Source organism: Oryctolagus cuniculus, chromosome 17 (genome assembly GCF_051225735.1).
Source record: "Oryctolagus cuniculus isolate XC-2025 breed Fujian yellow rabbit chromosome 17, ASM5122573v1, whole genome shotgun sequence".
Taxonomy (NCBI): domain Eukaryota; kingdom Metazoa; phylum Chordata; class Mammalia; order Lagomorpha; family Leporidae; genus Oryctolagus; species Oryctolagus cuniculus.
This window is the reverse complement of record NC_142883.1, coordinates 5,558,637-5,584,736: the sequence shown is the minus strand read 5'-3', so window position 1 is coordinate 5,584,736 and position 26,100 is coordinate 5,558,637. Positions and strand designations below refer to the sequence as shown.

General features: G+C 68.2%; 2 protein-coding genes and 1 long non-coding RNA gene across 11 annotated transcripts; 1 reads left to right on the top strand and 2 right to left on the bottom strand.

The window, feature by feature from the left end:
- Positions 1 to 601: 601 nt before the first annotated feature.
- GRIN2C (glutamate ionotropic receptor NMDA type subunit 2C) lies at positions 602 to 16,359 on the bottom strand. 8 transcript variants are annotated; one of them, XM_089317861.1, is made up of 14 exons: positions 16,163 to 16,287; positions 12,897 to 13,364; positions 10,056 to 10,469; positions 7,942 to 8,540; positions 7,520 to 7,634; positions 6,518 to 6,729; positions 6,245 to 6,410; positions 5,925 to 6,078; positions 4,911 to 5,036; positions 4,564 to 4,793; positions 4,152 to 4,312; positions 3,543 to 3,730; positions 2,336 to 2,568; positions 602 to 2,112 (listed from the first exon to the last, which is right to left on the bottom strand). In XM_089317861.1, exons 3-14 carry the CDS (start codon positions 10,452 to 10,454, stop codon positions 976 to 978), a joined length of 3,720 nt encoding a protein of 1,239 aa, XP_089173987.1. In that variant the 5' UTR covers positions 10,455 to 10,469; positions 12,897 to 13,364; positions 16,163 to 16,287; the 3' UTR covers positions 602 to 975. The 8 variants fall into 8 exon arrangements, with proteins under 8 accessions (XP_089173987.1, XP_089173988.1, XP_051687527.3 ...); XM_089317862.1 differs by having other exon boundaries at positions 10,056 to 10,206; positions 12,897 to 13,058; XM_051831567.3 differs by lacking the exon at positions 12,897 to 13,364 and having other exon boundaries at positions 16,163 to 16,359.
- An 809-nt stretch (positions 16,360 to 17,168) lies between these two features.
- On the bottom strand, positions 17,169 to 23,790 carry FDXR (ferredoxin reductase). Of its 2 annotated transcripts, XM_051831572.3 has the most exons (12): positions 23,632 to 23,790; positions 22,931 to 23,028; positions 20,368 to 20,463; positions 20,118 to 20,240; positions 19,930 to 20,043; positions 19,644 to 19,745; positions 19,131 to 19,238; positions 18,851 to 18,935; positions 18,532 to 18,731; positions 18,283 to 18,454; positions 17,619 to 17,789; positions 17,169 to 17,539 (listed from the first exon to the last, which is right to left on the bottom strand). In XM_051831572.3, exons 1-12 carry the CDS (start codon positions 23,708 to 23,710, stop codon positions 17,409 to 17,411), a joined length of 1,479 nt encoding a protein of 492 aa, XP_051687532.2. In that variant the 5' UTR covers positions 23,711 to 23,790; the 3' UTR covers positions 17,169 to 17,408. The 2 variants fall into 2 exon arrangements, with proteins under 2 accessions (XP_051687532.2, XP_089173990.1); XM_089317864.1 differs by lacking the exons at positions 19,930 to 20,043; positions 20,118 to 20,240; positions 20,368 to 20,463; positions 22,931 to 23,028; positions 23,632 to 23,790 and having other exon boundaries at positions 19,131 to 19,270; positions 19,644 to 19,723.
- A 156-nt stretch (positions 23,791 to 23,946) lies between these two features.
- On the top strand, positions 23,947 to 25,742 carry LOC138846020 (uncharacterized). Its single transcript, XR_016224033.1, has 2 exons — positions 23,947 to 24,275; positions 25,183 to 25,742. It is a non-coding gene; the product is annotated as an uncharacterized LOC138846020 (long non-coding RNA).
- The last annotated feature ends 358 nt before the right edge of the window (positions 25,743 to 26,100 follow it).

Sequence of the window (26,100 nt, the reverse complement as noted above, 5' to 3'; positions counted from 1 at the left end):
CCCCGTCTCAGATGGCTCAGTGCCAGTGATGCGTGACAGCGACAGGAGGTCGGGCTGGGAGCCCTGGAGGGCAGACGGAGGACTGAGATGCAGGTGGACTCCCCCACCCAAGGTGCCATCAAGGCTGAGCTGCACCTGCACCCAGAGCCCAGCGAGCAGCTGTGGGCCTCTCACATCAACCACGGAGCGAGGGCAGCCAGCCAGGGCTCCCCGCAACAGCCTCTCCGCGGCCTTTTCCACCATGACACCCCCAGGGGTGTCCCCGGCAGGGCAGCCAAAGTCCCTGGCACGAGCCTCCCTTCTCAAGGAGACAGGGATGAACGCCATCCATCAGCACCAGGGCCCCACGCTGAGCACATTTGTCACATCCGGCAGCAGGGTTGGGGGAGCTGGCACAGAGTGCGAGCCGAGCGGCTTCTGCTGCCTGGAGGCCCCTCAGCTTCACCTGCTCCCCACATCCCTCCCGATGCCCTAGAGGCTGGGTCTGCTCCAGAGGGCGCCGCCCCCTGCTCCAGGGATACTCCCATGATGCTCCACGGCTCACAGGCTGTGTGGTGCTCTGTCCACCAGGATGCAGAATGAGGCAGCCAGGGCCAGTGGGTTGTCAAAGGTGGGTTTATTGTCCCAGTGCTCTCTCTAGTGGGTGGATCAGGAGTGGCTTGGCCTCGCCTCAACCCCAAGTTCTGGCCCCCACGCCCCAGGCCGCAGCAGCCACGGCCAAGGATCGGCAGACTCCGGGCAGGCAGACCCTGCGGTCTGACCCCACTGCTCCTGTGCCTCCAGGCTGGGCGAGCGGGATGCGGCACAAGGGGACAGCAAAGGCTGGGTCTCACACCAGGACCTAGGCTGCTGAGGTCACTGAAGTGGCCATGGAAGACATCACGGTCACCAGGGGCCATCAGATGCCGGAAGAGCCCCAGCCTTTGGGGCCCCCGTCCCTGGCAGTGCCAGACGGGGAACCAGAGCGCCTGGCGCTCACACTTCCGACTCCAGGCTGGAGATCCGCCTCCAGGTGCACGGTCCCGGAAAGTCCTGTGTCCCACAGGCTCCCCTGGCGGCCTCTCGCGGCCCTCCACTGTCCCTGTAGCCCGTGCTCAGCCCCAGGGTCCTGCTGCCCCCATACGCCAGAGGCCCCCAAGCCCCTGTGAGCCAGGGGCCGTGGCTGACACAGGGTGGGAGGTGAGGGCACACAGCTCCCCAGCAAAATGGCAGGTGGGCGTGGGCGTGCAGGCAGGTGTGCTGTCTGGGCCGCCAGGTGGTCACGCCCTCCAGGCAGGCCTCCCGGTAGGACGGCAGCCGCATCGACTGTGCCTGCACCAGGCGCCCACAGGGCAGGCGCCCGCTGGGGCACGAGCAGGCCGGGCAGCTGCCCCCAACAGGCCCTGGACAGGGCCGAGCGAAGACCTCGGCCACCGAGCTGGGCAGGGAGGCGTGGCGCGGGCGCCGGTCCTGGGCCCAGGCCGCGCGCAGCAGAGCCTCCCGCCGGGCCAGCTGCTCGGGACCCAGCAGCGGCAAGTCCTCCGGCTCTGGGGGCTCCGGGAAGAGTGGGAGAATGGGGCGTCCCGACCGGTCGGCCCGAGGGAAGGAGCTGTAGCGGCAGCGCGCGGGGGAGAGGGGGCGCTCTGGCCACGTGCGTCGCTCGGAGGCCGAGAAGCGCCGCCCACCACGCCCAGCCGGCACCGGCCACCGTACCTCCCAGGTGGGCCGGCAGGACACCCGGGGGACGTCGAGCGGCTGCGGCCTGGGCGTCGGGGGGCGGCACGGGGGCTGCGGGCCCCTGCGCCCTAGTGCGGCACGGCTCCCGCCAGGCGTATCCCAAACCCTGGGGCTCGGTTCGGGGAGCGCCCTAGGAGTGGGCGAACACGGGCAGGGTGCGGGCCCGGGGGCCGAGCAGGCAGACGGCGGGGGCGCGCGACGCCCGCTGCCCCAGCTCTCGATGGTGCGAGTGGCTCGGTCCAGGGAGCTGCTCACCCCCGCCGTGGTCACCATGTCTCGTGCCGCCTGCAGCATCTTGAGCACGCTGGCCTGCGCCGAGCCGGCCGTGAGGTCGGGGCTGGGCGGCCGCGCGGGGCTGGGCAGGCTCTGCACCCCGCTAAAGCAGCTGTAGATGCCCTGGGGGGAGGAGACAGGCGTGAGCGGCGCCCTCCTCTCGGGCCCCACCTCCGCTGTCCCCGCCCAGGCCCGATGCACCGCCTACTGCAGCCCAGGGCGCGCTGCCCTCGCCGCTTTGCGGGTCCGTGAGCTGCCTGAGCCTTCAGGGTGAACCGATGGCTTCACCACACCAGCAAGGGGTCCCCACCGGCCTCCGCCCCCGCACGGAGGGGGTGCCACCCACCCTGCTGAAAGCCAGCAGGAAGTCCAGCTGGGAGGTGCTGGGCACGGAGTGGCGCAGTTTCCAGTAGACCAGGTGCTCCCAGGCGAAGACCAGCAGGGCCAGCCCCATGGCCACCAGCAGCATGTAGAAGACCCCCGCCATGTTGTCGATGTCCAGCTTGCTGCTCATCACCTCGTTCTTCTCGTTCTGGCAGATGCCGGACAGCCAGACCGTCTCCAGCTTCTGGGTCTCTCCTGGAGCGGGGGCGCGCCGGGCTCAGCAGCCCCTCAAAAGGAGCAGGCGCGCTCACACACACACTCACACTCATACTCACACTCACATTCACACACCCAGTCACACACACTCAAAGGCACACCCTTACACTCACATGGTCACACGGTCACACACACACTCATACACATATACATCCACATTGCTGCACACTCTCACAACCTCACACACACTCACACTGGCCCCCCGCCTGCACGGAGGAGGGGTCCAGGGCCAGGGTATCCAGGCCAAGGTTCCAGTGGGCCCACCCAGGGATCCAGCCCAGGAGGGGCCGGAGGGGGCGGGGCTCCGTGATGAAGAACAGAGTGGGAACAGAGTGGAAGCTGGGGGTGGGGAGCAATGCCAACCTGGGGTCCCGGCCCTGCCCGCCCCCTGCCCACGGCGCCCACGTGCCTTGTTGAAGGCCGGCTGACCAAGTGCACCTCGGCCTCCGCCCAGTTACTCCCTCACCACCCCCACCAGCACCACCACCGTCATCCACTGAGTCACCACGCACGCACCCCGCGGGCAGCCGGGCCCAGGCCACCGCGGCTCTCTCCCCGCTGCAGCACCGATGAGAAAGGCGGGGTTTTGTTGTCTGTGCGTCTGTGTCATCTTAGAAGGCTGCAAGCCCTTGAAACTACCACTCTGTGGGTCTAGGGGCAGGCGGGGCTGGGCCACTCAACAGGTGGCTCAAGGCTGGCCCCTGCCTCAAGATGGAAATGGGGACGGGAGAGACTCGAGTGGGCTGTGGGCCGTGGGCCGTGGGCCGTGGGCCGAGGAGGTGCTCGTGGGCAGAACGGCGTTCAGCCCCCCACAGTCCTCACCGTGGGACCCAGCTTCTTCCTGCCCTCCTGCCTCTCTCTGTTCCTGTCCATCCCTGCCCACCTGCCCCCTCCCACTGCCCCGACCCCCCCTCCTACCCCGGCCCTGCGCAGCCCCCAGCCCCAGCACCCACCGTCCCCCAGGAACTGCAGCAGCGCCAGGTCGATGGCCCGCTTCCAGTGGGAGTCCTTCTGCATGGCGATGCCGTAGCCCGTGGTGGCGAAGACCTTGCCGGAGCCGATGGTGACCAGCTTGCAGCCCTCGTCCTTGCCCGCCATGTAGTTGAGCACGGCTGCGTCGTAGATAAACGCGTCCAGCTTCCTGGGGAAGGCTGAGCCCTGAGACCCGGGGCCTGGGTTGCCCAGGAGGGTCAGCCGGGCAGAGCCCTGAGACCCGGGGCCTGGGTCGCCCAGGAGGGTCAGCCGGGCAGAGCTTCCTCCGGTGCCCAGCAAGGACCCCTCCCAGCTTCCTCCTGGGCAAAGCCAGGGAGCTGTGCATCTCCAGGGGACACACTCTCTGCCCAGCCCCGCTCAGGCCAGGGCTGAACTCCGGTGGACACCACAGGTGCATTTCAGGGACACGGGGTGGACATCTGTACCTCACGACTGCCTCTCCCCCTCCCCAGGGGTCCCGCAGGACCACCCAGCCCACCTTGGGTCTCTGAGGAAGGGGCAGAGCTAGAGCTGGTCGCCCGGGAGACGCCTGCCCAGGGGCAGAGGCGGGGCGGAGGCGGGACACCCACCCTGTCTTGAGGCTGGTGAGCGCGTCCTCCACGGAGCGCTGGTTGAACTTGACCATGTGGGTGTGCATGTCCCGGTAGTTGCTGCGGATGTTGCGTTCCGTGCTGCCGTTGGGCACCGTGCCGAAGCGGAAGGGCGGGTACTGGTCTTGAGGCCGCTGGAACTGCGGGCCGAGGGCAGCGGCCATTCGCCCTCCCCCCTCCAACCTCCCGGCCCCGCGCCCTGGAGTGGCACGGCTGGAGCAGAAGGGTCTCACGCGCCATCCAGGGCACCCTTGTGCTTCACACATGGGGACCCCGGGGCCCAGGACAGGGCGGGACGGCCCCGGGCCACTCCTCGGTGGGCGCGAGCCACCTCGCACCGCAGCGCCCGGCCCCCACCTCTGGCACCCCGTGTCTGCCGCGCCCCCGGTACCTTCTTGTCACTGAGGCCCGACACGGTGTCTATGTACTGCTCCTGGATCATGAAGGCGGCCAGGTTGGCGGTGTAGCTGGCGAGGAAGATGACGGCGAAGAAGGCCCAGACCAGGACCATGATCTTGCTGGTGGTGCCCCGGGGGTTCTCGATGGGCACCGAGTTGTTGAAGACCAGCGCCCACAGCAGCCACACGGACTTGCCGATGGTGAAAGACGGGCCCCCGGACTCTGCGGGGGGAGGGGTGGGGAGGGCCACAGGGTGGACCCGGGGGCTCCTCCTGCCCTCCCCGGAAGGGCTCGGGTCCCAGCCCCCCGCCACAGGAGACCCCAGCCCCTCCAGCTTACTCTTGCCTCTGGCGAGGTTCTGGCTGTAGCTCACGGGACTGAAGTACTCGAACATGAAGACGGTGATGGCCACCACGGTGAGACACATGACAAACATCATCACCCACACCGCGGGGCTGTAGGGCTCTGGGGAGGGGGGGCGGGCCGCTCAGAGGCCCCCGTGGACAGCGGGGCCCACGTGGTCCACGGAGGGGCCGCGGCTCAGCAGCGGGGGCCCAGAAGGCACCCCTCCACCCTCTCCTCGCTCCTCGTGGTCCCCAAGGAGCCCCTGCCCCCAGGGGTCCTCCTTTGACCCAGCGCCCCCTGCCGGGCGCAGCGTGCACAGCTTGGCCCTTCTACCTAGAGGCAGCCTCTGGGGTCGGGTCCTACTCCCCACGCTGCTGCCAGGGAGCTGGAGAGAGGGACCGGAACCGCGGCCTCCTGCAGCCACTCGCTCCCCCACCGTGAACTCAGCCTGTCGGGTGGGTTTGTTCTCTTCCCTGTGGCCGGGAGGCTCTGCCTTGCCCAAGGCCACGCGGCAAGAAGGGGTGGAACAGGATTCCCGTCATCCTCAGCCTGTCCCAGGGCCCTCCCTGCTCCCTCCCTCGGTGCCACTCGAGCTGCAGGTCCTATACCTGTGTGCTCTGGGAAGGCGAGGGAAGTGGCTGTGTCCCCAGCACTGGCAAAGGGGTTGCCCAGTAAATACTGAGCCCCGATCCTTGGGCGCCTCTTCTACACTCCCAGTCGACTTCTCGACTCCCCCCTTATTCCACGGCCCCTGCCCAGGCCACAGCCTGAGGCTGGCCCGCCTCCCCGGTGTTCCTAGCCCTCACAGGGATGCCCCCACCCCACCCCACCACAGGCCCCCGACACCCAGGCCTGGAGCCCAACATGGATTGAACTTCTTCCTGCTCCAGCCCCCTCACCCCTGCTCCACCTTGAGAGCCCCCCAAGGCTGCTGGGCCGGCCGCTGAGAGCCCACCCCACGCGCCTCCGTGTCCAGCTGCCCCACCCAAGGCCCCTCGGGCGCCTCACCCAGGAAGGCCGAGGGGGAGACGGTGCCATTGCTCCGTGCCACCATCACGCTGATGCCGGTCTCCACGAAGGGCACGGAGAAGTCCACGATCTCGGAGCGCTCCTCGTTGATGGTCAGGGAGCCGATGGCCATGTCCGCCCGCTTGTAATACACCTGGGGGCCGCGGGAGGGCAGGAGGGGCTCCCGAGGGCTCCCGGCAGCCCAGCCGAGGCAGCAGCTCCCCCCGCCCCCGGGCTCCTGGGAGCCCAGATTTCAGTGCTGGCCACCCCAGGTCCTCACTGGTGACAGCCCGGGGTCCCCTCCGCGCGGGCGGGCCTACCTCCCCGATCATGCCGTTCCACACACCGCGCACCCGCTTGCCGTGCTTGCCGTTGGTCACCAGGTACAGGTCGTACGAGAACTTGACCGCCTTGGCCAGCTTCTTGAGGATGTCCATGCAGAAGCCCTTACAGCACAGCTTGGTGTAGGGGGCGGCGTCCCCGCTGCTGCAGCCATCAGGGGTCAGCACCCCGCGGCCAGCGCCGCCCCAGCCGCTCCTCCCAGCCCCGCCCCCACCCCGCCACCCCGGCAGGCAGCACACAGCTCTGCGGACCTGAAGGTGTGGTTGCTCTGCCTGCGGCAGGGCACGGTGTTAGGGACGCAGCCACCCGTGCCGGGGTCGGGGCTCTCGACGATGACGAAGGGCCGCTCTTCCAGCGTGGCCACGGTCAGGTGCCGGCTGTCCACCACCGGCTGCAGGGAGGCGCTGTAGCGAGGCCACACCGGGTACTTCATGTGGAGGACGCCGTGTTCCCAGCGCCCCACCTGCGGAGGGGACTGGCCTCAGTCTGCGTCCAGCCCTGTACTGCAGCTCGGGGTGGGGGGGTGGCCTCTGGGAGGGGCGTGGACAGCCTAAGGCCCAGGGTGGGAGTCGGGGTAAGGGACTGAGCATGGGCCGGAAGGGCAGGCTTCCCGCAGTCACCTCCTGGCCCTGGACCCTGTGCTGGCCACGCAGCCCGGACTGACCGTGTCCCACAGCATTCGGTGTCCCTGACCTTGGCATAAAGCCCCTGGCAGAGCAGAGCGCCCAAGGCCCTTCACGCTGGGGTCAAACATACCCCCGCCATCCCACTCCGCTCCCTCAGCCTCCATGCCCCAAACACACGCACCCCAGCGCTGCAAATCGTGCCAAGCCCACCGCCCCTCTTCTAGCACCCCTTCCTACTGGGCTCCTGCTCAGCCCTCCACAGCCCAGCTCAGATAGCCCATCATCTGTGACACCCCCACCCAGTCTCCCGCGGCTCCTCCTGTCCACTCCCGTAACGCTCTGCACCCTTCTCTGTCCAGGCGCTGATTTTCCCGTATCCTGCGTGTTCACCTGTTCCTCTGGCCAGCACCCCTGCCAGGACCATGTGATAAGAGCAGCTGGTGAAGTCTGCAGGTGCTAGGGGCCCCCTCCCCCACCCCGGGGCCCTGGCAGGCTTCCCAGTGGAGGAGCCCTTGCGCCTGAGCCCTGGACAGTGAGGAGTCAGAGGAAAGGAAACACACAAAGGGCTCTCTGCACAGCCCGGGGCTGGAGAGGGCCCCGGGGGCCCCGGGCTCACCCCCTTCTCACCATCTCCCAGAGGCGGTGCCGGTTGAGGGCGATCACAACCATGGTGGGCTGCACCAGGTACCCACCGGGGCTGAAGGAGAAGTCTCGGCCCTCCCAGGTGATGTTCAGTAAGTGCCTGCCAGGGAGGGAGCGAGGCAGCCTGCTTCCTGCCCAGGATCAGCCACCCCCACCGCGGCGCCAGCCCCCCCCCCCCAAACACAGGGAGCATTGATTGTACTTTGGGTCCTGGTCCCTGAGCCGGGCCATACCCTGACACCAGCAGGTGTTCCGATGAGCATGCTAACGCCCCCCAGGTGACCTGGCCCCCCGCCTACAGTGGCAGAGGTGTGGCCAGGGGCCCAGGCTCACTGCCTGCGGGTCTCCTGAAGCCCCCCACCCCACCCGCTGCCGCCGCGGTGCCCATGCCCCGTGCAGGTGCCCACCTGTAGAAGGCCTCCCGGGCAGGGCTGACCGGCCCAGCATGACCCCGGCAGTCCCCGGCAGGCGCGGGCAGGGCGCCGTGCTGTCGACGGTAGCTTTGGGCGCCCAGGGCCAGGATGGCCACGCCGTCGCGGATCTTCTGGCGCAGGCTGAGGCGCCAGCTCTCAGTGACAACACTGATGAGGCCCACGGGGAAGGCGGCGGGGGGCGTGTCGGTACTGCCCAGCGCCAGGCTGGGCACCAACCACACGTGGCCAGGCCCCACCAGCCCGGCCTGCGCCGCCTCGGCGAACAGCACCTCGGCCTCGTCGCGCGAGCAGTAGGCCACCAGCACGGGCGCGTCGACCTGGCGCAGCAGGCGCTGGGTGCGCGCGCGCGGCCCGCCGGGCCCCAGCTCCAGCGTGAGCACGTCCAGCAGCCGCCAGCCCACGTAGCCGGCGTCGGCCGCGGCGCGCACGCCCTCGAGGAAGAGCGCGTGGCCCGGGTGCAGGCTGGTGATGACGGCGAACGCGCTCCAGCCGTACTCCTCCAGCACCTTGAACAGCACGTGCAGCTGCTGCTCCAGGGACACGCCCAGCTGCAGGAAGGCGGAGCCCGGCTCCTGGGGCGGGGCCGGGGCGGGGCCTGAGCCGGGGCGGGGCCGGCCGCGCCCCGCCCCGCGCCCCTCCCTCCCCGGGTCCCCCTGGTCGCCCCGGGCTAGCTCTGCCTGCGCGCGCCCCGACGCCCCTGGGAGTCCCCCTGGGGATCTTTCAGGGCCACTTCTGTCCGCCCCCAGGCCCCTCCTGGGAGCTGGCTGGGCCTGCAGATGCGCCCCTCGGGGCAGAATCTCTAGGTTGCCCGGGATCGTGGGGTGATTTCTTGGGCCGCTAGTTGGAGGGGTGGCCCAGAGCAGTAACTGAGTCTGACCCACAGAGGGCTGTGTTTTCTCACGGGCACCGCGAGGGCGGAGGACCCTCGGCCTCAGCGTCCGGAGGCGTCCCGCGAGCCCCGCCCTGAGAGGCCCCCTCCTCCCCGAAAACGCAGGGCTCTGCCCCCAGCAGCACGCGGCCTTCAACAAGGTGTAAGCAGAAGGCAGAGGAGCTGAGATGCCGCGGCAGCCCGCTGCCACGCGTGGGCCGTCTCTGATCCAAGCAACATGGCTGCCACTGAGGAGCAGGTGGGGGGATCTGGACCCTGGGTGGCTGATGTTCAGGAATTTTATTATTACTTAGAGGTGGTCATGCACACTGCTTTTATTTAAGTCCTTCTCTGCTGACCACACACACTGAAGTGTTTGTGGGTGGAATCAGTGGGATGTGCGGGCTTGGCTTTCGGTAACAGGGAAGAAGGGAGTGGGGGGAGTGAAGGCGTAGCGGCCAGGATGGGTGGGGGTCCGGGGGGTTATTCTCTTTGGTGTGTGCTCAAAATTCCCCACAATAAAAACAGAAAAGGCAAATGAGAGCAGTGGCTTCCGTGTCACCTGCCCTGGCCACCCACCTACTTAGGATGAACCCAAAGACCATCCCCGTGGTCGGGGCCCCACCTCCTTCTCCAGGCTCCTCTCCGCCCTCACCATGAGCCTCTGCCTCCAGGTCTCGGGGTGACACCATTTCTTGGGAGACCCGCCCTCTCCGACCCTGTCCACACGGGTGCCCCTGAGCGTCCCCCAGGCCCTCTGAGCACTGGTCCCAGTTTGGAGATGCAGATGACCGTTCTGCCCAGGAGCATGCAAACTCCACTGGACCAAGGCCCTTTCTGCCCTCCCCCGTGCCTGTGACAGTGACCTGTCCCCAGAGTGCTCCCCGCTACAGGTTGCCCGGAGAGCCAGGCATCAGATCCCACGCCCGCTCCTCCCTCACCGGACCCAAGAGGACAGGAGAAGCAAAGAGGCTGATGGGGGACCTGACCACTGTGGCCAGAGGGGCCCTGGGCCCCCGCCCAGCGCTCACGCAGACACTGATGGGAAATGGTCCAGGTTGCTGGCCTTCAGGACCGTGAATACCGTGCAACCGCCTTCGCCTGCTTCCCACCCCTCCTCTGGCCCCACCCCTTGCTGGTGCCACCCAGTGCCAGCTTCCCAGAGCCTAGGCCTCCCTCTGCTCCCCAGGGACCAGGGGACATGAGCTTGGACGGGCACCTTGGGGGTGAGGACCACAGCAGAGCCCCCGCTGATGCTGAAGATGGGCACGTGGGTCTGGGAGGAGATGAAGTCCAGGAGCTGAGCCACCGCCTCGGTGCCCACGTTGTCCTCAAAGATGATGCCGTGGACGCGGGCGGCCCCCAGGAGGCTGCAGATTTGGGTGAGGAGGCTACTGGGGTTGGTGTTGTTGACGCCCACGGTGAGCGGCCGGATCTCCAGGGGCAGGTCCAGGAAGTTCTGGGAGGTGAGGCGGGGCCGGGCCTGGGCCTGCGGGAGCCCGGAGCTCCCGAACACGATGGCGACCGTCACAGCCTGCTCACCCTGCCCCAGGCCCAGGCCCGCCCAGGCGCCCAGGAGCCAGGTGAGCAGCAGGGCCAGCCCCAGAGCCCCACCCATGTCCACTGCAGGGTCCTGCGGAGAGAGCAGGGCGGGCACACGGAGCGAGGCGGGGCCCCGGGAGACGGATGGACAGACAGAGGCGGGAGGTGATGTCCAGAAGATGTGAGGGAAGAGGACGAGCCTCCCCCGGGGCAGAAGGGAGAGAGGGAGCAAGGAGGAGACAGACAAAGACAGACAGAGAGAAAGAGACAGGGGTTAGCTGGGAGCCCCAGGTGTCCTACAGGGGCAGCAGCTGGAGGGCAGGGGGCAGGGGCTTGTCACCCTCCGGCCCGTGATGGGCACACTCAGCTGGAGAGCAGACCTGCCGGGCAGGAGGCACTGAGACCACCAGTCTGCCAGTCAAGGGCGTGCAATGAGTCAGATGGGCCCGATCCGAGTCCCAGTGCTGCCTTGGGGGGTGGGCGCTGTGTGACCTCAGGGATGCCACCTGCCTCCCTGAGCCCATCACAGCGCACGAGGGCTCAGAGGAGATGGCCAGGGTTTGCAGCGTTTAGCAAACTTCTATAAGAGGCGACTGCCCCTCAGCTGTTGGGACACCCCACGGCTGCTCCCAGGGCCCCCAGCAGGCTGCAGTGGCCCTGCCATCTGGCCCGCGCCGGGGCCCAGGTTACTGCCCAGCGTGTCCTGCTTGCCACACAGTCAGCCCGGAGGCCGCCTCAGTGTGGCCCGCCTGGCACAGAGCCCCCTCCCCAGGCCCGGGACCTCCGCCCACCCCTCACCCATGGCCCCCGTGGCCTGGCTGAGTGGCTGCTCCCCAGGTCCACACTGCTGTGTGCGATCCTTTCACTGAACACGGAGCAGGGCTGCTTTATGCCCCTGCTACGCGCCATCGTTTTGGATTGGGACCGAGAGCCAAGACGGGGAGGGTGGCGTGAATCCGAGAGGAGCCCCCTGGTGGAGTTTTGCCGCCCAGCTGGCCCTGGCCACGGCCTCACCACCTGTCCGTCTTCATCACTCGCCCAGCAGAACCTCTGACCGGGGGAGAGCAGGTATGGGGAGGGGTGACTGCTCCAGCGCCCTCCAGGACGTGCACGTCTCTGCGACAGAAGCACAGGACCACACCCAAGCAGCTCCCGCCACGCCTGCCCAACACCAGCAAGGCACACGCCTGGCAGGGATGGGACCTGAGAAACTGGCCGGGCGGCTCTAATCCTCCCAGGGCCCTGCTTCTGCTGCTACTGATCTCTCTCTTCCACAGGCACACGGGCTTTCCTGGGACTCTGGTTCTTTCCAAGGAAGCCAGGGAGCAGGCAAATGCTAGAGGCCACCAGGGGACATGGGGGACGCCTCCTCCTCTTCTCCCCATGGTTACTGAAAAGACGGCTCCAAAGGAGACCACCAGACAGACTCTAGAGTTCAGAAATGCAACACGGGGGTCTCTGCCATGGCACAGCGGGTTAGGCCATCGCCTGCAATGCCAGCATCCCACATGGGCACCAGTTTGAACCCCAGCTGCTCCGGTTCTAATCCAACTCCCTGCCAATGCTCCTGGGAAAGCAGTGGAAGATGGTCCAAGCCCTTGGGCCCCTGCACCCGCGTGGGAGAACCGCAGGAATCTCCTGGCTCCTGGCTTCAGCCTGGACCAGTCCCAGCCACGTGGCCATCTGCAGGAGTAAACAAGTGGAAGGACGATCTCTCTCTCCCCCCCCCCTCTGTCTCTCTCCCCCCTCCCTCTCTCCCTCTCTCCCTCTCTCTCTCCCTCTCTTCGTAACTCTTTCAAATAAATCCTTTTTTTTAAAGATTTATTTATTTATTTGAAAGTCAGAGTCACACAGAGAGAAGGAGAGGCAGAGAGAGAGAAGAGAAAGGGAGAGAGAGAGAGAGAGAGGGAGAGAGTTCCATCCGCTGTTCACTCCCCAACTGGCCACAACTGCTGGAGCTGCGCAGATCTGAAGCCAGGAGCTTCCTCTGGGTCTCCCACATGGGTGCAGGGGCCCAAGGGCTTGGACCACCTTCCACTGCTTTCCCAGCCACAGCAGGGAGCTGGACCGGAAGTGGACTAACCGGAACTCGAACTGGTGCCCATATGGGATGCCGGCACTGCAGGCGCAGCTTTACCCACTACACCACAGCGCCGGCCCCATAAATCTTTTGAAAAAAGGAAAAGAAATGCAACTCGGTGCATGTCCTGAACACCTTCTGGATGGTGGGCGCAGTGCGGGTCCACCAGCCCTGCCCACCAGGAGCTTCAGGCCGCATCGCGGAACGAGCAGGCTGCAGCCGAGCCCAGTCTCCTGCTTCCAGACTTATTGCACTTCCCACCAACACCCTGCGCTCCCTACTCTGCCCCAGCTCCCAGCCTCCCCCACCCAGACCTCCTCTCAGCCAAGGATCCAGAGCTCATCCCTGTGCCGGAGGAAGAGACCTGATAACAGTGTGATGTCCTAGCCCTAACAGATCAGAGCCTCACGCGGAAGTGCCGGGTGGTGGAATCCTCACCGGCTGAGAAGCCGAGATCTGGGGCAGGACCGGGACTGCTGCATTCACGTCGGTGCCCGCTCAGATCGTCGACCCCGGGCTCCTGTCTGCGTCCGACACGTGACCCCGAGCCAGGCCAAGCCGCACCACACCTCGGTTACCACCAATCAGGGACTTTGAATCCTGACAGCAAAGGGCACCGTCACGCCCACTGCCCCGGCTGCGCAGCCTCTGTACCCTCATCTGTCCACAGCGCCAGTCCCTACAGGTTCCCTGCACCCCCCTCCCACTAAGCTTCAGACGTGTGCTGTCCGGTACAGAATCCCCTAGACCCAGGCAGCTAACTCCGATTACTGGAACAGCTTCTCACCCAAGCCGAGGTGTTCGGTCAGCGTCAAGTGCACGCTGCAGGTCGGAGACAAAAAGACTGGGGAGGCTCTCGCCTGTGTTGTTATATGAATCGTGTATTGAAACAATAGCATTATGCATCTGGTGAGTGAAGATGCACTGTTACAATTAATGCCACTGGTTTCATTTCTCTTATACGGCTACTGGAAAATGCAAAATGGCACTCGGAACTCCCGGTGATATTTCAGCCTGACCCCGCCTGCAGGGCCCAGGCCTTCTCCCAGCCCCTGGAGACTCTGCCCACCGGGACCCTGTCCTCCTGGGTTGGAGGTGGGGAGGAAGGGAAGTCGAGGCAGGCTGTGCCTCCAGCCAGGAGGTCAAAAATAGGGACGGGATCACAGAGTGGCAGGGACCAGGGAGGTCTCTGGGCTCACACAGCCATGGACAGACCCAAGGGCACCCAGCGCCACGTGAGGTCCCGCCAGCCCAGAGAGGCAGGAGGGACAGACCCCCGCCCTTCCCAGCCCAACCCCCCCACCAGCCTGCCCCCTCCTTGTCCACTGCCCACCCTCTCTGTTGCACTGGGGCTGACGACACTTCCTATGGTCCTTGCGCCTCCCTCTGCCCCACCCAAACAGGACAGCCACTGCCTGGCGCCCACACAGCAGTCCAGAGACCTCAGCAGCAGGTGCAGGGTCCTACACACCCCAACCCTCGTCCTGCCATCACCCCGCCTCCATGGTTCCCAGAATCCTGCCAGCCTGGTGGCCAAATGGGCCCACTCTGTCCTCTCCAGGCCCGGCTTCGGCGCTCCAGGGCTGGATGGCTCCCTCCTATAGGCAGAAGTCTGCTGTCCCGGGAGCCCACCGAACCCCCCTGCCACAGACTCCCGGACCTGCTCGGGAAGACAGAGGGGCTGGGTCTCAGGGCTCTTCCTCTGCTCGCTCCGCCTCCGTCCCGCCCTGTGCAGGTCCTTGTCGCGGTCCGGATGCCCCTGCCCACTCAGGCCCCTGGGCTCCTGGATCTCAGATACCCCCGCCCACCCACGCAGGGTCTCACCTCGTTCACAAAGGCAGGGGAGAGCATGGCGGTGCTCAGGCCCCAGGACCCTCGGCAGGGCCCGGGCTCCTCTGGACTCAAGTCGTGCACACGCCTGCGTGCGCGCGCCCACGGCCGCGACGTGACGGCTCCAAGGGACCCTGGCTGCCTGGAGCCACTGCCCCTCCCTGCCGTCGGGCTTCCCAGCCTCCCTCCTTTTGGCCCAACCCACCCCTGACCCCCGGGCTCCAGACGAAAGGCCGCCTCTCCTCGTGCGGTCCTGGGTGCGGCGGCGCCGAGACCCCACTCCTCCCGGCGGATCCAGCGCGGTCCCCGGGGGCGCCCCGCCCCCTCCCCTCCCTGGAATCTCTTACACTCGGGCTGTGAAGTTCGGGGTATTTTTAGGCCGGTGATAAATAATTCATGGGCACCGTGGCATCAGGCTGCCCCCGCGGGAGGAAGGGGCGCGAGCGGCGAGAGCCACCGTCACCCGTGGCTCAAGGACACTCGCGATGCGGTGGCGGCGGCGGCGGCGGCGGCTTCGGGCGCGGGGACCCGCGCCACGCCTCCTGGCGGCCAAACTGGGCACCACGCACCCGGCGCCCCCTGCCTCCTGCGGCCCCCTGCAGGGGTCCCCCGCTCCCCGGCCCTCAGTCCCTTCCCCAGGCTGGGTCACGACCTCAAGCCCCCCACCCCCCGGGTCTGAGACGGCGGAGTCGGCCGGCCGGGGCGCGCCCGAGGGCCCCTGCCAACTCGCGAATCCGGCTTCCTGCCCCTTTCCCGTTCTTGCTCTCGGGAGTTCGGGTGCAGGCTCCAAGCCAGGAGCACGGCTCCGAACCGCGGGCGGCGGGAAAGCACCTCGCCTCGGTGTTACCGTGGGGACGGCGCCGCCCTCCCAGGGCCGGGGGCCCGCCCAGAAGTCCCCCTGGGCGAGCAGGGCCTGGGACTGATAGAAACGGCGGCCCCACGGGAGTCCCCGCGCACGGGCCCAGCAGGACCTCTGGGGAGTCGCGGTGGCGCCCTTGCAACCACCAGGTGCCTTTCTCTCCAGTCCGGCCCGTGCAGGCCGGGCCGGGGACACCCAGGCAGCAGGAGGCTCCAGCTTCCAGTCCCAGCCGTCGGGGATCCTGGTTGGAACCCCGGGGGCCCCAGAGCCTCCCGCTGGTGCCGCAGCCGGCTGGGCACGGGGCTGGCACTCCTCACCCACCTCCCCCTCTGCTTCCTAAGGGCCTGGGTCTGCCGGACGCAGGGTCGGCATTTGGAAGGTCCCATCACCCCCCAAGCCCACTCTGATTCCCTGAGGGCAGAAGCAGGGGGCCGAGGGGAGGAAGGGGAGCTGGGAGGTGAGGGCCTGAGGGTGCCCGCGGGTGGAGGGGTCGGAGACACGGCAGCAGGTGCTCAGAGCCCCAGAGGACCGGGGACCTGGCTCCTGGAGCTGCCACTAACCCCTGGCCCCCAAACCCCAAGAGACGGAGCCATGGCCCAAGCTCCCGGCCCCCCCTCTCCCCAGGGGCTTCCAGCAGCAACAGTTGGGGGTCCCGGCAGCCCAGACTCCCTCGTCTCCGCACCGCTGAGGCTTCGCGGTGCTGCGGCGCCAGGCAAGGGAGAGGAGGGCTCGGCGACCCTGGGGACGAATGTCTCGGGCACTCCACCTGCACTCCTCCCTCGCGGCCGCGGGGAGCCTGTCTCCTCGGCCTCTTTTCCCCCTCGCCTCTTCCGCCCAGGTCCAGGTCCAGACCCCAGGCCAGGTCCCGATCCACCCCTCCCTCGGACCCCCTGCGGGCCGGACCCTCCCCAGGTGTCCCGTGTCTCCTCCGTCCTTGCCCGCGGGGAGCCTGAGCCCACAGCCCCAAGTTGGCCGGGAAGTTGGCGCCCACGGCTCGCCCCAGCCCGCCACTCACCGAGGGGAAGGGGTGCTGCGCCCGCGCTGAGAGCCCGCGCTGGCCGCCCGCCGCGCGGGGCATGTCCCGGCGCTCCGCCGTGCGCGCTGGCGGGCTCTGCTAGCTCGGCGGGCGCCTGAGCCCGGTGCCCGCGGCGCGGCCAGGCGGGTGAGCCGGGCCCGCCCCCCGCGCCCCTCCCGCGGCCAGCTGGGCACGGGGTTCGGGCTCGGGCAGCGCTGCGCGCCGCGCCTCCGGCTCCCCGGGATCGCCAGCAGACTGTGGCGGAGCGCTCGCCGCTGCCCGCGCCGGCTCCGCCCCGTCCCGGCCGGCTGCCCGCTCGCGCCCCTCAAGGTCCCTCCGGCTCCCCCCTCCCAACCTGCTGGCCCGCGCCGGAGACGCCAGAGTCCCCTCTCTCCTGGCCCCTGGCCCCAGACCCGACACTGGGAGGCAAGGGCCCTCCGGGAAAACGCAGCCCGAGCAGCCCGGAGTTGGAGCCCGCAGCTCCCCGGCCCTGTGACCTTGGGGCCTTGGACTCGGAGGATCCCTCATTTATAAAGTGAGCCCAGCACTTGGGGGGCTGTCCCGAGATGTGGCGACTGCAAAGTGCTGTTTTTAAAGGATTGTGGATCTGGCCTGGGACGCGGCGAAGGGAGGACTCGGGCCAGCACCCAGCCCAGGGGGCCGTGCCGCCGGGAGGGCCGGGGCGAGCTGCTGCCGGCTTCCCCTTTCTTGACTGGCTGGGACTGTTCTGGGGGCTACCCAGAGACGGAAACAGGCAGTGGGGCCAGCAGAGCCAGAAGGCTAGGGTCTGATCTGGGGTGCCCGCAGTGGGTGCGGAAGACCGGCAGGGCAGGCAGCGGGGCCAAGCTGAGAGCGGAGGGTGGGTGCCTGCCAGGCCCCGCAGCCAAACCCCCTGGAGCCCTGAGCCGGAGCTCTTGCCTGCAGCGCCACCTGGCGGCCACAGGTGAGCGCCGGCCAGAAGGTGACACCCCCACCCCCACCCCAGAAGTACTCATCACACACAGCCCTGGGTTGTAGCCGTTTATTTCCAGCCCTGTCCGGCCTCGTGGCCCTGCACAGCAGGACGGAGGTGGGAGAGAGCAGTCCCCCGCAGCCCCGCCCACCCTCACTGCCTCCATGCGGAGAGCGCACCCCGCACCGGCCAGGGGCGCTCCGGGGCCGGGGCAGGCAGCAATGCTGCTGCTCTCCTCTCCGCCCTGCCCTGCCCTGCCCTGCCCTGCCCTGCCAGGGGCGGGGAGGGGGGGGCTCAACGCCCCAGCAGCCGCAGCATCTCCTGAGTGTCCACCAGCTTCTCGCGGGGCTTCCCAGTGCCCTGGCCCCGGGCCACCTCCTCGGCATCTAGCTTCTCCCAGTCTGAGAAGGACACCAGCCGGACCCCTGAGCGGAGCGGAGATGAGTCACCCCCACCCCCACCGCTGCCTTCCCGCCCCGCCCCGCCCCCTCCCAGGGCCCAGACCTCGGCTACTGAGCAGGGCCTGGACGGCCGCGAAGCCCGGCCTGGGCCCCGCGGGCAGCAGCCCAGCCCTGAGGTCCTGCAGCAGCGTCTGGCCGGTGAGAAAGCTGTCCGTCATGGTGGTGGCGATGACGCCCGTGGGTCCCCGCTTCACCCAGCCACTGCAGTAGAGGCCTGAGGGGCACAGGTACCAGAGAAGGTGGCTGCACGCCCCGTCTCTGTGCACGCGCGCCGAGCCTGCCAGCCGGGCCACCGTGGCCACTGTCCCCAGCCCGCGCCGCCCAGTGCCCCGGGTCCCTGCAGTGGAGGAGCTGCCGGGAGGGGGGCAGAGCCGGGGCTTGGCCACCTCGGGCTTCCGCGGCCCCTACTGCGCGGGGCACTGATCAGACCAAGGGGCCGCCCTGCTCCCTCCACTCCCAGCACCGGGCTCAGGGCCGAGCGCACAGCAGCCCTCAGTAAAAGGTTTGTTGAATGACTGCAGGAGCAGGTGTGTGGCCTGGGGGTCCCGGACAGATGGGGACCTCCCTGGGGGCCAGGGAGGGGCCAGGGTGGGTCCCGGGCAAGGGTCTGCCTGGAGCGGCTTCCCGGCATGCTTTGCGTGAATAAGTAAGAGCAGAGGAGGGAGTGGCCCGGGAGACGCCGGCTTCCTCGGCCCCACTTCTCTCACCTGGCATGTCCACAACCCGGCCCTCGGTGTTGGGGATGACCCCGAGTTTGGGGTCAAAGGGCACACTGGGGTCGATGGGGCGGCTCTTATACCCGACGCTGCTCAGCACGAGCCCACATGGGAGGTCCTCCGTGTCTCCCGTGGGCACCGCCCGGGTGGCCTCGCCGGCTCCCTGTCGGGCAGAGCGTGGGCAGCAGTGGGCTGGGGAGGAGGGGGTGTCGGGCTGCGCCCGGGGAGTGCGAGACTCACCTCCAGCCTGGTGACTGCCAGGCGGACGCCCGCCGCCCGCCGCCCGTCGGCCGAGGGCAGCACCTGCTCCGGGCTGCGGAAGAAGCGCAGGCCCCAGGCGCGCGAGGCCCGGGCCCGGCGCGCGGCCTCCTCCTGCCCCGGCTGCTCCGTGGCGGCCCGCAGCAGCAGCTCCGTCAGCCGCTTCCGCGGGCGAGGCACCTCTGTGGGCAGTGCGGAGGGATGGAGGGACGGACGTCTCAAGGCGGCCCTCCCCCCACAGCCCTCCCCCAAGCCCTCTCGGGACTAGGCCATCCTCCCTCGCCCGGCCGGGGCCCCTCACCCTGGATTCTGTCCTGGAGGCCCAAGAAATCGGCAGGATCCAAAATGGGCCGTGTTCCTGGCAACTGGATCATCTCCCGGAGCTCCTTGGGGGCGGGGGGAGGGGCGGTCAGGCCCAGGACGCTGCCCGCCCCCCGTCCCCCGCCCCCCCCCCCAGGCTCGGGCCCTGCCTCCCCCCCTCCTCTCCCGGGGGTTCCGTCTGCCCCCACCCCCACCCCTGCAAGGGGACACCTGCCCCCACCCCCGGCCCGGCCCGGCCCCTCCCTCTCTGGCTTGGGCACCTTAATGGTGAAAGCCACTTGCAGGGGTCCGCGCCGGCCCACGATCCACACCGTCTTCACCCGGCTCTGCCTCAGAGCCTGCAGGGCAGCCTCCGTGATGTCCGTTCTCTGGCAAAAGGAGGGCCCTGAAGTCATGGCATCTGGGGAAGGGGACAGGCACGCCCCGGCCCTTAGCCTGGAGACGCCCAGGACCGTGCCACCTGCGCCCCCTGGTGGCCACACGGAGCACTGCCGGCCCAGGCGGCAAACAGCTGGTGGGGGACACCAGGCCCCGACTCTTCCCCGCACCAAGTATCTACTAAGCACCAGGCATGGGGCCCGCCCCCACGGAGCTGCCGGTACTCATCGCCCCCTCATCAGTGAGCGTAAGGCTGCCACGGCCACAGCGTGCGTGAGCAGGCGCAGACAGGTCCGAGAGGAAGGGTCTTGGGGGGGTGAACCTACAGGGAGGTCCTGGAGGGAGGAACGACTGCGCCCCACCCCCGCCCCTCGGGCCCTGGCCTGGACACTCACCTCGAGGTGCTCAGGGGGCGTCAGCAGGATCCGGGCCACGTCCAGGGCCACGTTCCCCTGGCCCACAATCACGGCCGTGTCACAGCTCAGGTCCGGCGCCAGCTGCAGCGAAGGGTCTCGAAAGGGCCCCAGCCTTGGCGTGGGCCGGGCCGACCTCGGCCGCAGCGGTGCCCGGGCTGCCCCGCCCCACGCAGGAAGTCCGCCCAATCCCAGCCCGGCGCTGGCCCCTCCCCCCCCACACCTGGCACCCCAGGGTGGGAGGCGGCGGAAGCGGAGGCCGACTCACCGCCTGGTTCTCGGGAAGCCCGTTGTACCAGCCCACGAAGGCCCGCGCCGAGAGCACCCCGGGCAGCTGCTCGCCGGGGATGTCCAGGGCCTGGTGGTCCTCGGCGCCGTAGCTCTGACGGAGGCCCAGAGCCCTCAGCGCCCGCCCCGCGCCCGGGCGCCCCCCACCCCACCCGGACCCGCGCTCACCAGCACCACGGCGTGGTAGGCCTCCCGCAGCTCGGCCACCGTCACGTCCCTGCCCACCACCACGTGGCCCCGGAAGGCGCAGCGCTGGGAGCGGGCCGTCTGGGTGAAGGTGCTGATGACGTTCTGCGGGGACCCCAGGGCGGGAGGGGTGAGCGGCGGGGGCAGCTCCGGGCCGAGCCTGTGCCACCCTGGGGGTCATCCCGCCCGGCAGGGGGCCTCCCCACCCCCTCGTGCCCAGAGAGAGACCCACCTTCACCTCGGGGTGGTCAGGCGCCACGCCAAAGCGCACCAGGCCGAAGGGCACGGGCTGCTTCTCGTAGATGTCCACGTGGGCCTGGGCGTGGTGCTGGGGAGAGGGCGGCAGCTGGCGGGGCCCCCGTGGGTCCTCCCTCACCCCCACCCTGGCCCGGACCCTCTGTGAGGAGGACGGGCGTCCCGACAGCCAGACAAGGGAACGGGGTGACACAGGCAGCACGAGGGGCTGAGGTCAGACTTCAGGCAGGACTGCCCGCCACGCCATTGGGAGAAACATGGCCGACCCAGGGGGCCCAGCTCTGCCTCAGCTGCAGGGGGCTTCAGGAGTGACCCCGGCCCCGCCCGCTGACCCTTCCAGGACCGCCCAGCCGGGCTGCCGGCTGAGAACCACCCTGGAAGTGCAGCCCCACCTTAGCCCGCCCAGGGGGACGCCAGCCCCACCCTGCCCTGCCCGCCCACCCCTGCCCGTCCACCTCCCTCAGACCCCAGGGGTGCTGTGCCCAGGGCGACCCCAGCCCCGCCGGCGGCTGGCTGGGGGTCACAGGGAACGTTTCACAGCTTCTCCGGACGACAGGCCACCCCTCTGGGTCATGCCCGAGGCCCAAAGCGCTTAGCCTGGGGCCGGGCCCACCGTGAGCCGCAGATTGACCCGGCACACGTCACTCTGTTGCCCGCCATCCCTCCCTCGCCGCCCCAGGCCCGGGACAAAGCTCAAAGCTCGCACAGCGCCCTCTGGGTCTGCAGCTGCGGCAGAGCCTTCCCGGGCCCCGCTGCCCTCTGCCAGGCCACCCCGAGCCCGGGGCTCAGCCCCCGCCTGTCCCAGCAACCCCACAGCCCCGCTCCCCGCCCCGTCTCCACCACCCTGCGGCTCCGGCCCTGCCCATGTCCACCCCGCAGGCACAGAGCGTTCAGAATGAACACGGAGCACTGTCCCGCCTCCAGCTGCTCAGAGGAGCCGGCCACCTTGGGAGCCCACGCTGACCCTCGCTAGGACGGAGGCCCTCGCGCGCGGGGCCGCGTCTATGCCCAGGGCGTGGCAGCGGCCAGAGAATGGCCAGTGGGGGCCGGCGACGGGCCACGCCCAGGTCCCAGTGCCTCCCCGGTCAGCGGTGAGACCGTGGACCGCCTCACACGGCCTTCAGCAAGAGGGACCTCTGTGTTTCAGCTTGTCACGTGCTGGCCCTGGGAGACCGCACCCCACACCTGAGCCGAGCTAAGCCCCACGGCTCCAAACACGGCCCCGTCTGAAGAGCAAGGACAGTCGCTCAGAGCCCCCATAGGGTCAGCTCGTTAGTGGCCTCTGTGTGGACCTCCAGCCCACGTCGCACGTGCAAGTGCCTGAGCCTCTGCTCACAAAGGGGCTGCCGAGAATCCTGCCTACTCTCCCCACTCCCAAAGCTTCAACCTCACTTAACGCAGTGGCCCTGGGAGCTTGCTGGGTCTCTGGAGCCCAGGCTGTCTGTCCTCTCGCGTGGCAGCCGACCCGTGGCCGGGCCTTCCAGGATGACGCCCTACAGCGTGGGCCGCCCTCGCCGGAGCACCGTGCAGCCACACACCTTCCCCAGAACAGCTCCCAATTCACTGCCTCGTGCCCTCCATCCCTTCCCCGGGGGGGGGGGGGGGGCACATGAGTGCTTCCCCTCGCTGCCTCATTCCCCAGATGCCTGTAACAGCCCTGGGTCCAGGGCCTCAACCCAGGGCTCCCACGTGGGTGGTGGGAACCCACTCTCGCTCAGGGTCTGCCTGGCAGGCACGGGACCCAAGTGGGACACGGGACACCCAACTCGTATCTCAACTGCTGGGCAGCAGCCTGGCCCCCGCCCCAGCTTCTGATGAGCCCACCCGCCTGGGCCCCGGCTGCTCCCGTCACGGCGGCCAGCTGTGCCGTGTTGTCTGGGAGGCAGGCACAGGCCCCACCCCCACCCCCCCGCGGGATGACCAGCTCGCCTCTGCCCCCCGAGACCCTCCGTGTCCTGAGCAGACCGTGCCCCCGCCTTTCCAGCAGGTGCATAGTTACCCTCTCTCCAGACACGCCAGGGCCCCCAAAGCTAGGCCACCGCCCCCACGGCGCCGTCAGCCCGGCTCCCCCGCCCCTCCCCATCCCAAGGTCTGAGTGCAGCCCAAGCACAAACAGCCCGCAGCCTTGGGGCCGTCCCGCCAAGGCCAGAGTGCAAAGCCCTGAGACCTTGGCGTGGATGACGGGGAAGGGAGGAGCTGGGCTCGGGAGGGCACAGCGATGTGCGGAACGGTGAGTGGCCCCCGGGGGGGGGGCGCCGGGGCCGGAGGAGACAGAGGGAACACGAGGGAGGGCCCGGCCACCAGCGGCTCTGCTTTCGCTCCCTGGAGGGCTCGGTCCGGGAGGCAGCGCTGCCCACCTGCCACGCAGAACTGCCCACTCTCACGGCGAGGACCTGCGCCGAGGGTCCCTCCCCGGAGGCAGGAGAGGATCCAGCCTAGAGCGGCCAGAAGCCCCCTCCTCCCCAGGTACCCAGGAGTGGCCCTAAACCTCAGTGGGGGCGGGGCGGAAGCAGCAGGTGGCAGGGGCGGGGGGGGCTCACCTTGAGCAGATGCTGGGCCGTGTAGAAGCCGGCTGGGCCACTGCCCACCACACAGATCTGGGGGGTCGTCTCCTGCGTGGAGAACCGCTGGCCGAAGCCTGGGCCGCCGAGGGGAGGGAGGTCAAGCGAACACGCCCCCTCCCCACCCCCAAACCAACCTCAGGGGACGTCCCGAGCTTCACCTGCCCCCTGGGCATTGGCTGGGCCCCTTAGCCCCCCTGAAGCCCCCAAGGCGGGGCTGCACTGCTCACTCCCACAATGACCACGAGGCCGACAGCGGCCCGCCCGGCCACCCCGTCTCCCCAAAGCCGCCCTGCGCACCAGTCCTTCGTTTTTCCTTCGGGGCTCCCCACCCAATCGGCTAGAATTCCACATTCCTCCGGAGACTCGGTGCACGGCCCCCGTCCCCTCCTAACCGCTCCCTCTCCACAGAACGCAGTGGACCCCGGCTGGACCCCACAGAGCTCCGTGTCGCCCCCGGCACCCCTCCTCACACCTGTGGACCTCGCGGTTTCTCCTCCTCACCTGCCGACTCCCGCCGCACCCTACAGGCCTCACACCTCACGGCCCAGAACCCCACCTGCCCCGTGCGCCGCCCCCAGCCCCCGCGTGGCTGGACCCCGCCCCAGCCCCGCGGCCACCCCTGGCGCCTGCAGGCCTCCCCGCTCTCCCACTGAACCCCAGAGGTGCCCTGCTCCTACCCGGGGAGCTCCCTGCGAAAGACAGCCGGGTCCGAGGCCACGCTGACCGTGGCCACCAGCGCCAGCAGCGCAGAGCCATGGCTGGAAGCAGCAATCAGCGGCCGGATCTGTAGCCCGGGACTGCTCCGCGCTCGGCGCCGGCCAGACCCCGCCCCTGCCCCGCCTTTAACCCCGCCCACCATCGAGGCCCCGCCCCAATCCCCGCCTCCCACGCGCTGAGACAGCAGTGTTGTGGCCTCACTGCGCCCTCCGGATCCACCCCCTATCGTTAAAGCCCGCCCCTCAAGACTGCCGGACCACACGCGACGGAATATTTCCCCCAATCACCCGCCCCGGAAGCATAGAGCTGGGGAAGAGCGAATCCCCATCGCTGTTTCAGTCAGGGAGGAAGCCAATGAGAAAGGAGCTTGCTTTACTGAGCTCCTCCCACCCTGGAGAGGCTCCGGTCGCCCACTGATAGCGCAAGCGCCTTGCCTCTGTGAGAGCGACGATTTCGCCCCAGCCAATCACGAGCCAGGTTCCAAGCGCGCCTCCACGCCCATTGGGTAATTGCCGCAGAATCCGGAAGTCCGGAGAAGGCGCCCCGGCGGGCGCCCGCGGCCTGTCTTCCACTACAGGTGTTCGCGCGTGTGCCCCGGCTTCGTGTATGTCCAGCCTCGCCTCTTCCCCCATTACGAAGGCGGGGAGACGGGAGGAGCGGCCTACTCGGGTCCCGACCCTCCTGCAATGCCGGGATCGGGGGAAGCGCCCACGTGGGTGCAGGTCCCCAGGGTAAACAGTGCGCGTTTTAGTGCAACTTTCTAATCTCTAAATGATCTGCTTTTGGGAAAGGCAGAGAGGCGGAGGTCTTCCGTCCGCTGGTTCGCTCCCCGGATGCCCGCAGGGGCTGGGGCCGGGCCCGAGTGGACGCGGGAGCCGGGGCCAGCGGGGGTCCCTCGGGGGTGGCGGCCGTGCGGGCCTGCATCCGCTGGAAGCCGGAGGGGAGGCCGGACCCGCCGCCTGCCCTGCCCCTCGTGCCTCTGCCGTCGTGAGCCCTCGCCTGCCTCAAGCCAGCCTCAAACCTCCGCAGCGCGGTGTTGGGTGGAATGGGGCTTTGCTAACTTCCAGAATAGAAAATACAGCCAATTAAGGCCGAGAAGCGCCGGCGCTGCGGCTCACTAGGCTAATCCTCCGCCTTGCGGCGCTGGCACACTGGGTTCTAGTCCCGGTCGGGGCGCCGGATTCTGTCCCGGTTGCCCCTCTTCCAGGCCAGCTCTCTGCTGTGGCCCGGGAGGGCAGTGGAGGATGGCCCAGGTGCTTGGGCCCTACACCCCATGGGAGACCAGGATAAGTACCTGGCTCCTGCCATCAGATCAGCGCAGTGCACCGGCCGCAGCGCACCGGCCGCAGCGCACCGGCCGCAGCGCACCGGCCGCGGTGGCCATTGGAGGGTGAACCAACGGCAAAGGAAGACCTTTCTCTCTGTCTCTCTCACTGTCCACTCTGCCTGTCAAAAGAAAAAAAAAAAAAGCCAATAAGCTAAATTGCTGTAGTTTTGTCCTTTGACATCAGCAGGGTCCTAGGCCGGCATTGTGGCACAGCAGGTTCAAGTCCCGGCTGCTCCACTTCTGATCCAGCTCTCTGCTGTGGCCTGGGAAAGCAGTGGACGATGGCCCAAGTCCTTGGGCCCTGCACCCACGTGGGAGACCTGGAAGAAGCTCCTGGCTTCAGATCAGCGCAGCTCCGGCTGTTGCGGCAATTTGGGGAGTGAACCAGCGGATGGAAGACCCCTCCCTCTGTCCCTCTCTCTTTAACTCTGCCTCTCAAATAAATAAATCTTTAAAGGGGGGGGGAGGCTGTGAGGATTAGAGACCCCTTCCCCCTTGGAGCTTAGAAGGGAAAAAAGTCTGAGTAGTGGGAGAAGAGAGAAAGGAAGAGGACTTGGCTATCGGTCATACATGACGGGGGCGGGGGGCTGCTCCCCTCTCTCAGGCGGGGCTCCAGCCTGGCCCAGCCCTGGCCATTGCAGGCATAGAGGAGTGAACCAGTGGATGGAAGATCTCTCCCTCCCTCCCTCCCTCCCGCCCTCTGTCTCCTTTCAAATAGATGAACATAAACATTTTTTTTAAAAAGCGATGGGCGGTTTCATGGCAGGGCAGGGACAAAGCCACGGGAACAGAGCTGCTTAGTTAACCGCAGGTGACGTTGGTGAGGTCAAGGGCAGCGCTTGGGCCCCTGCCTGCCACCCCCACGTCCCGTGTCAGCACCTCCACTGCCGCGCCAGCTCCCCCACAACGTGCCTGGGAAGGAAGTGAAAGATGACGGGACGCTTGGGCCCCTGCCTCCTGCGTGGGAGACCCGCACGGGGATTCAGGCTCCTGGACTGCAGCCATCTGGGGAGTGAGCCGTGGACAGATGTCTTTGCCCCTCTGCTTTTCAGATAGATCATTTTTTTAAGTAGTGCAGAGGGAGCGTTATTATGCCCATCGA

Excerpts from the sequence above, each read along its gene's own strand:
- GRIN2C (XM_051831567.3), bottom strand. The coding sequence starts at position 16,225 with ATGCCCCGCGCGGCGGGCGGCCAGCGCGGGCTCTCAGCGCGGGCGCAG. Across the intron at positions 4,313-4,563 it reads CGGGCCTCAGTGACAAGAAG|TTCCAGCGGCCTCAAGACCA; the intron begins GTACCGGGGGCG and ends CTCGGCCCGCAG. Across the intron at positions 3,731-4,151 it reads CTCACCAGCCTCAAGACAGG|GAAGCTGGACGCGTTTATCT; the intron begins GTGGGTGTCCCG and ends AGCCTTCCCCAG.
- FDXR (XM_051831572.3), bottom strand. The coding sequence starts at position 23,710 with ATGGCTCTGCGCTGCTGGCGCTGGTGGCCACGGTCAGCGTGGCCTCGG. Across the intron at positions 18,936-19,130 it reads AAGTGGCTTTCACCATTAAG|GAGCTCCGGGAGATGATCCA; the intron begins GTGCCCAAGCCA and ends CCCGCCCCCAAG. Across the intron at positions 17,790-18,282 it reads CCGGGTTGTGGACATGCCAG|GCCTCTACTGCAGTGGCTGG; the intron begins GTGAGAGAAGTG and ends TGTGCCCCTCAG.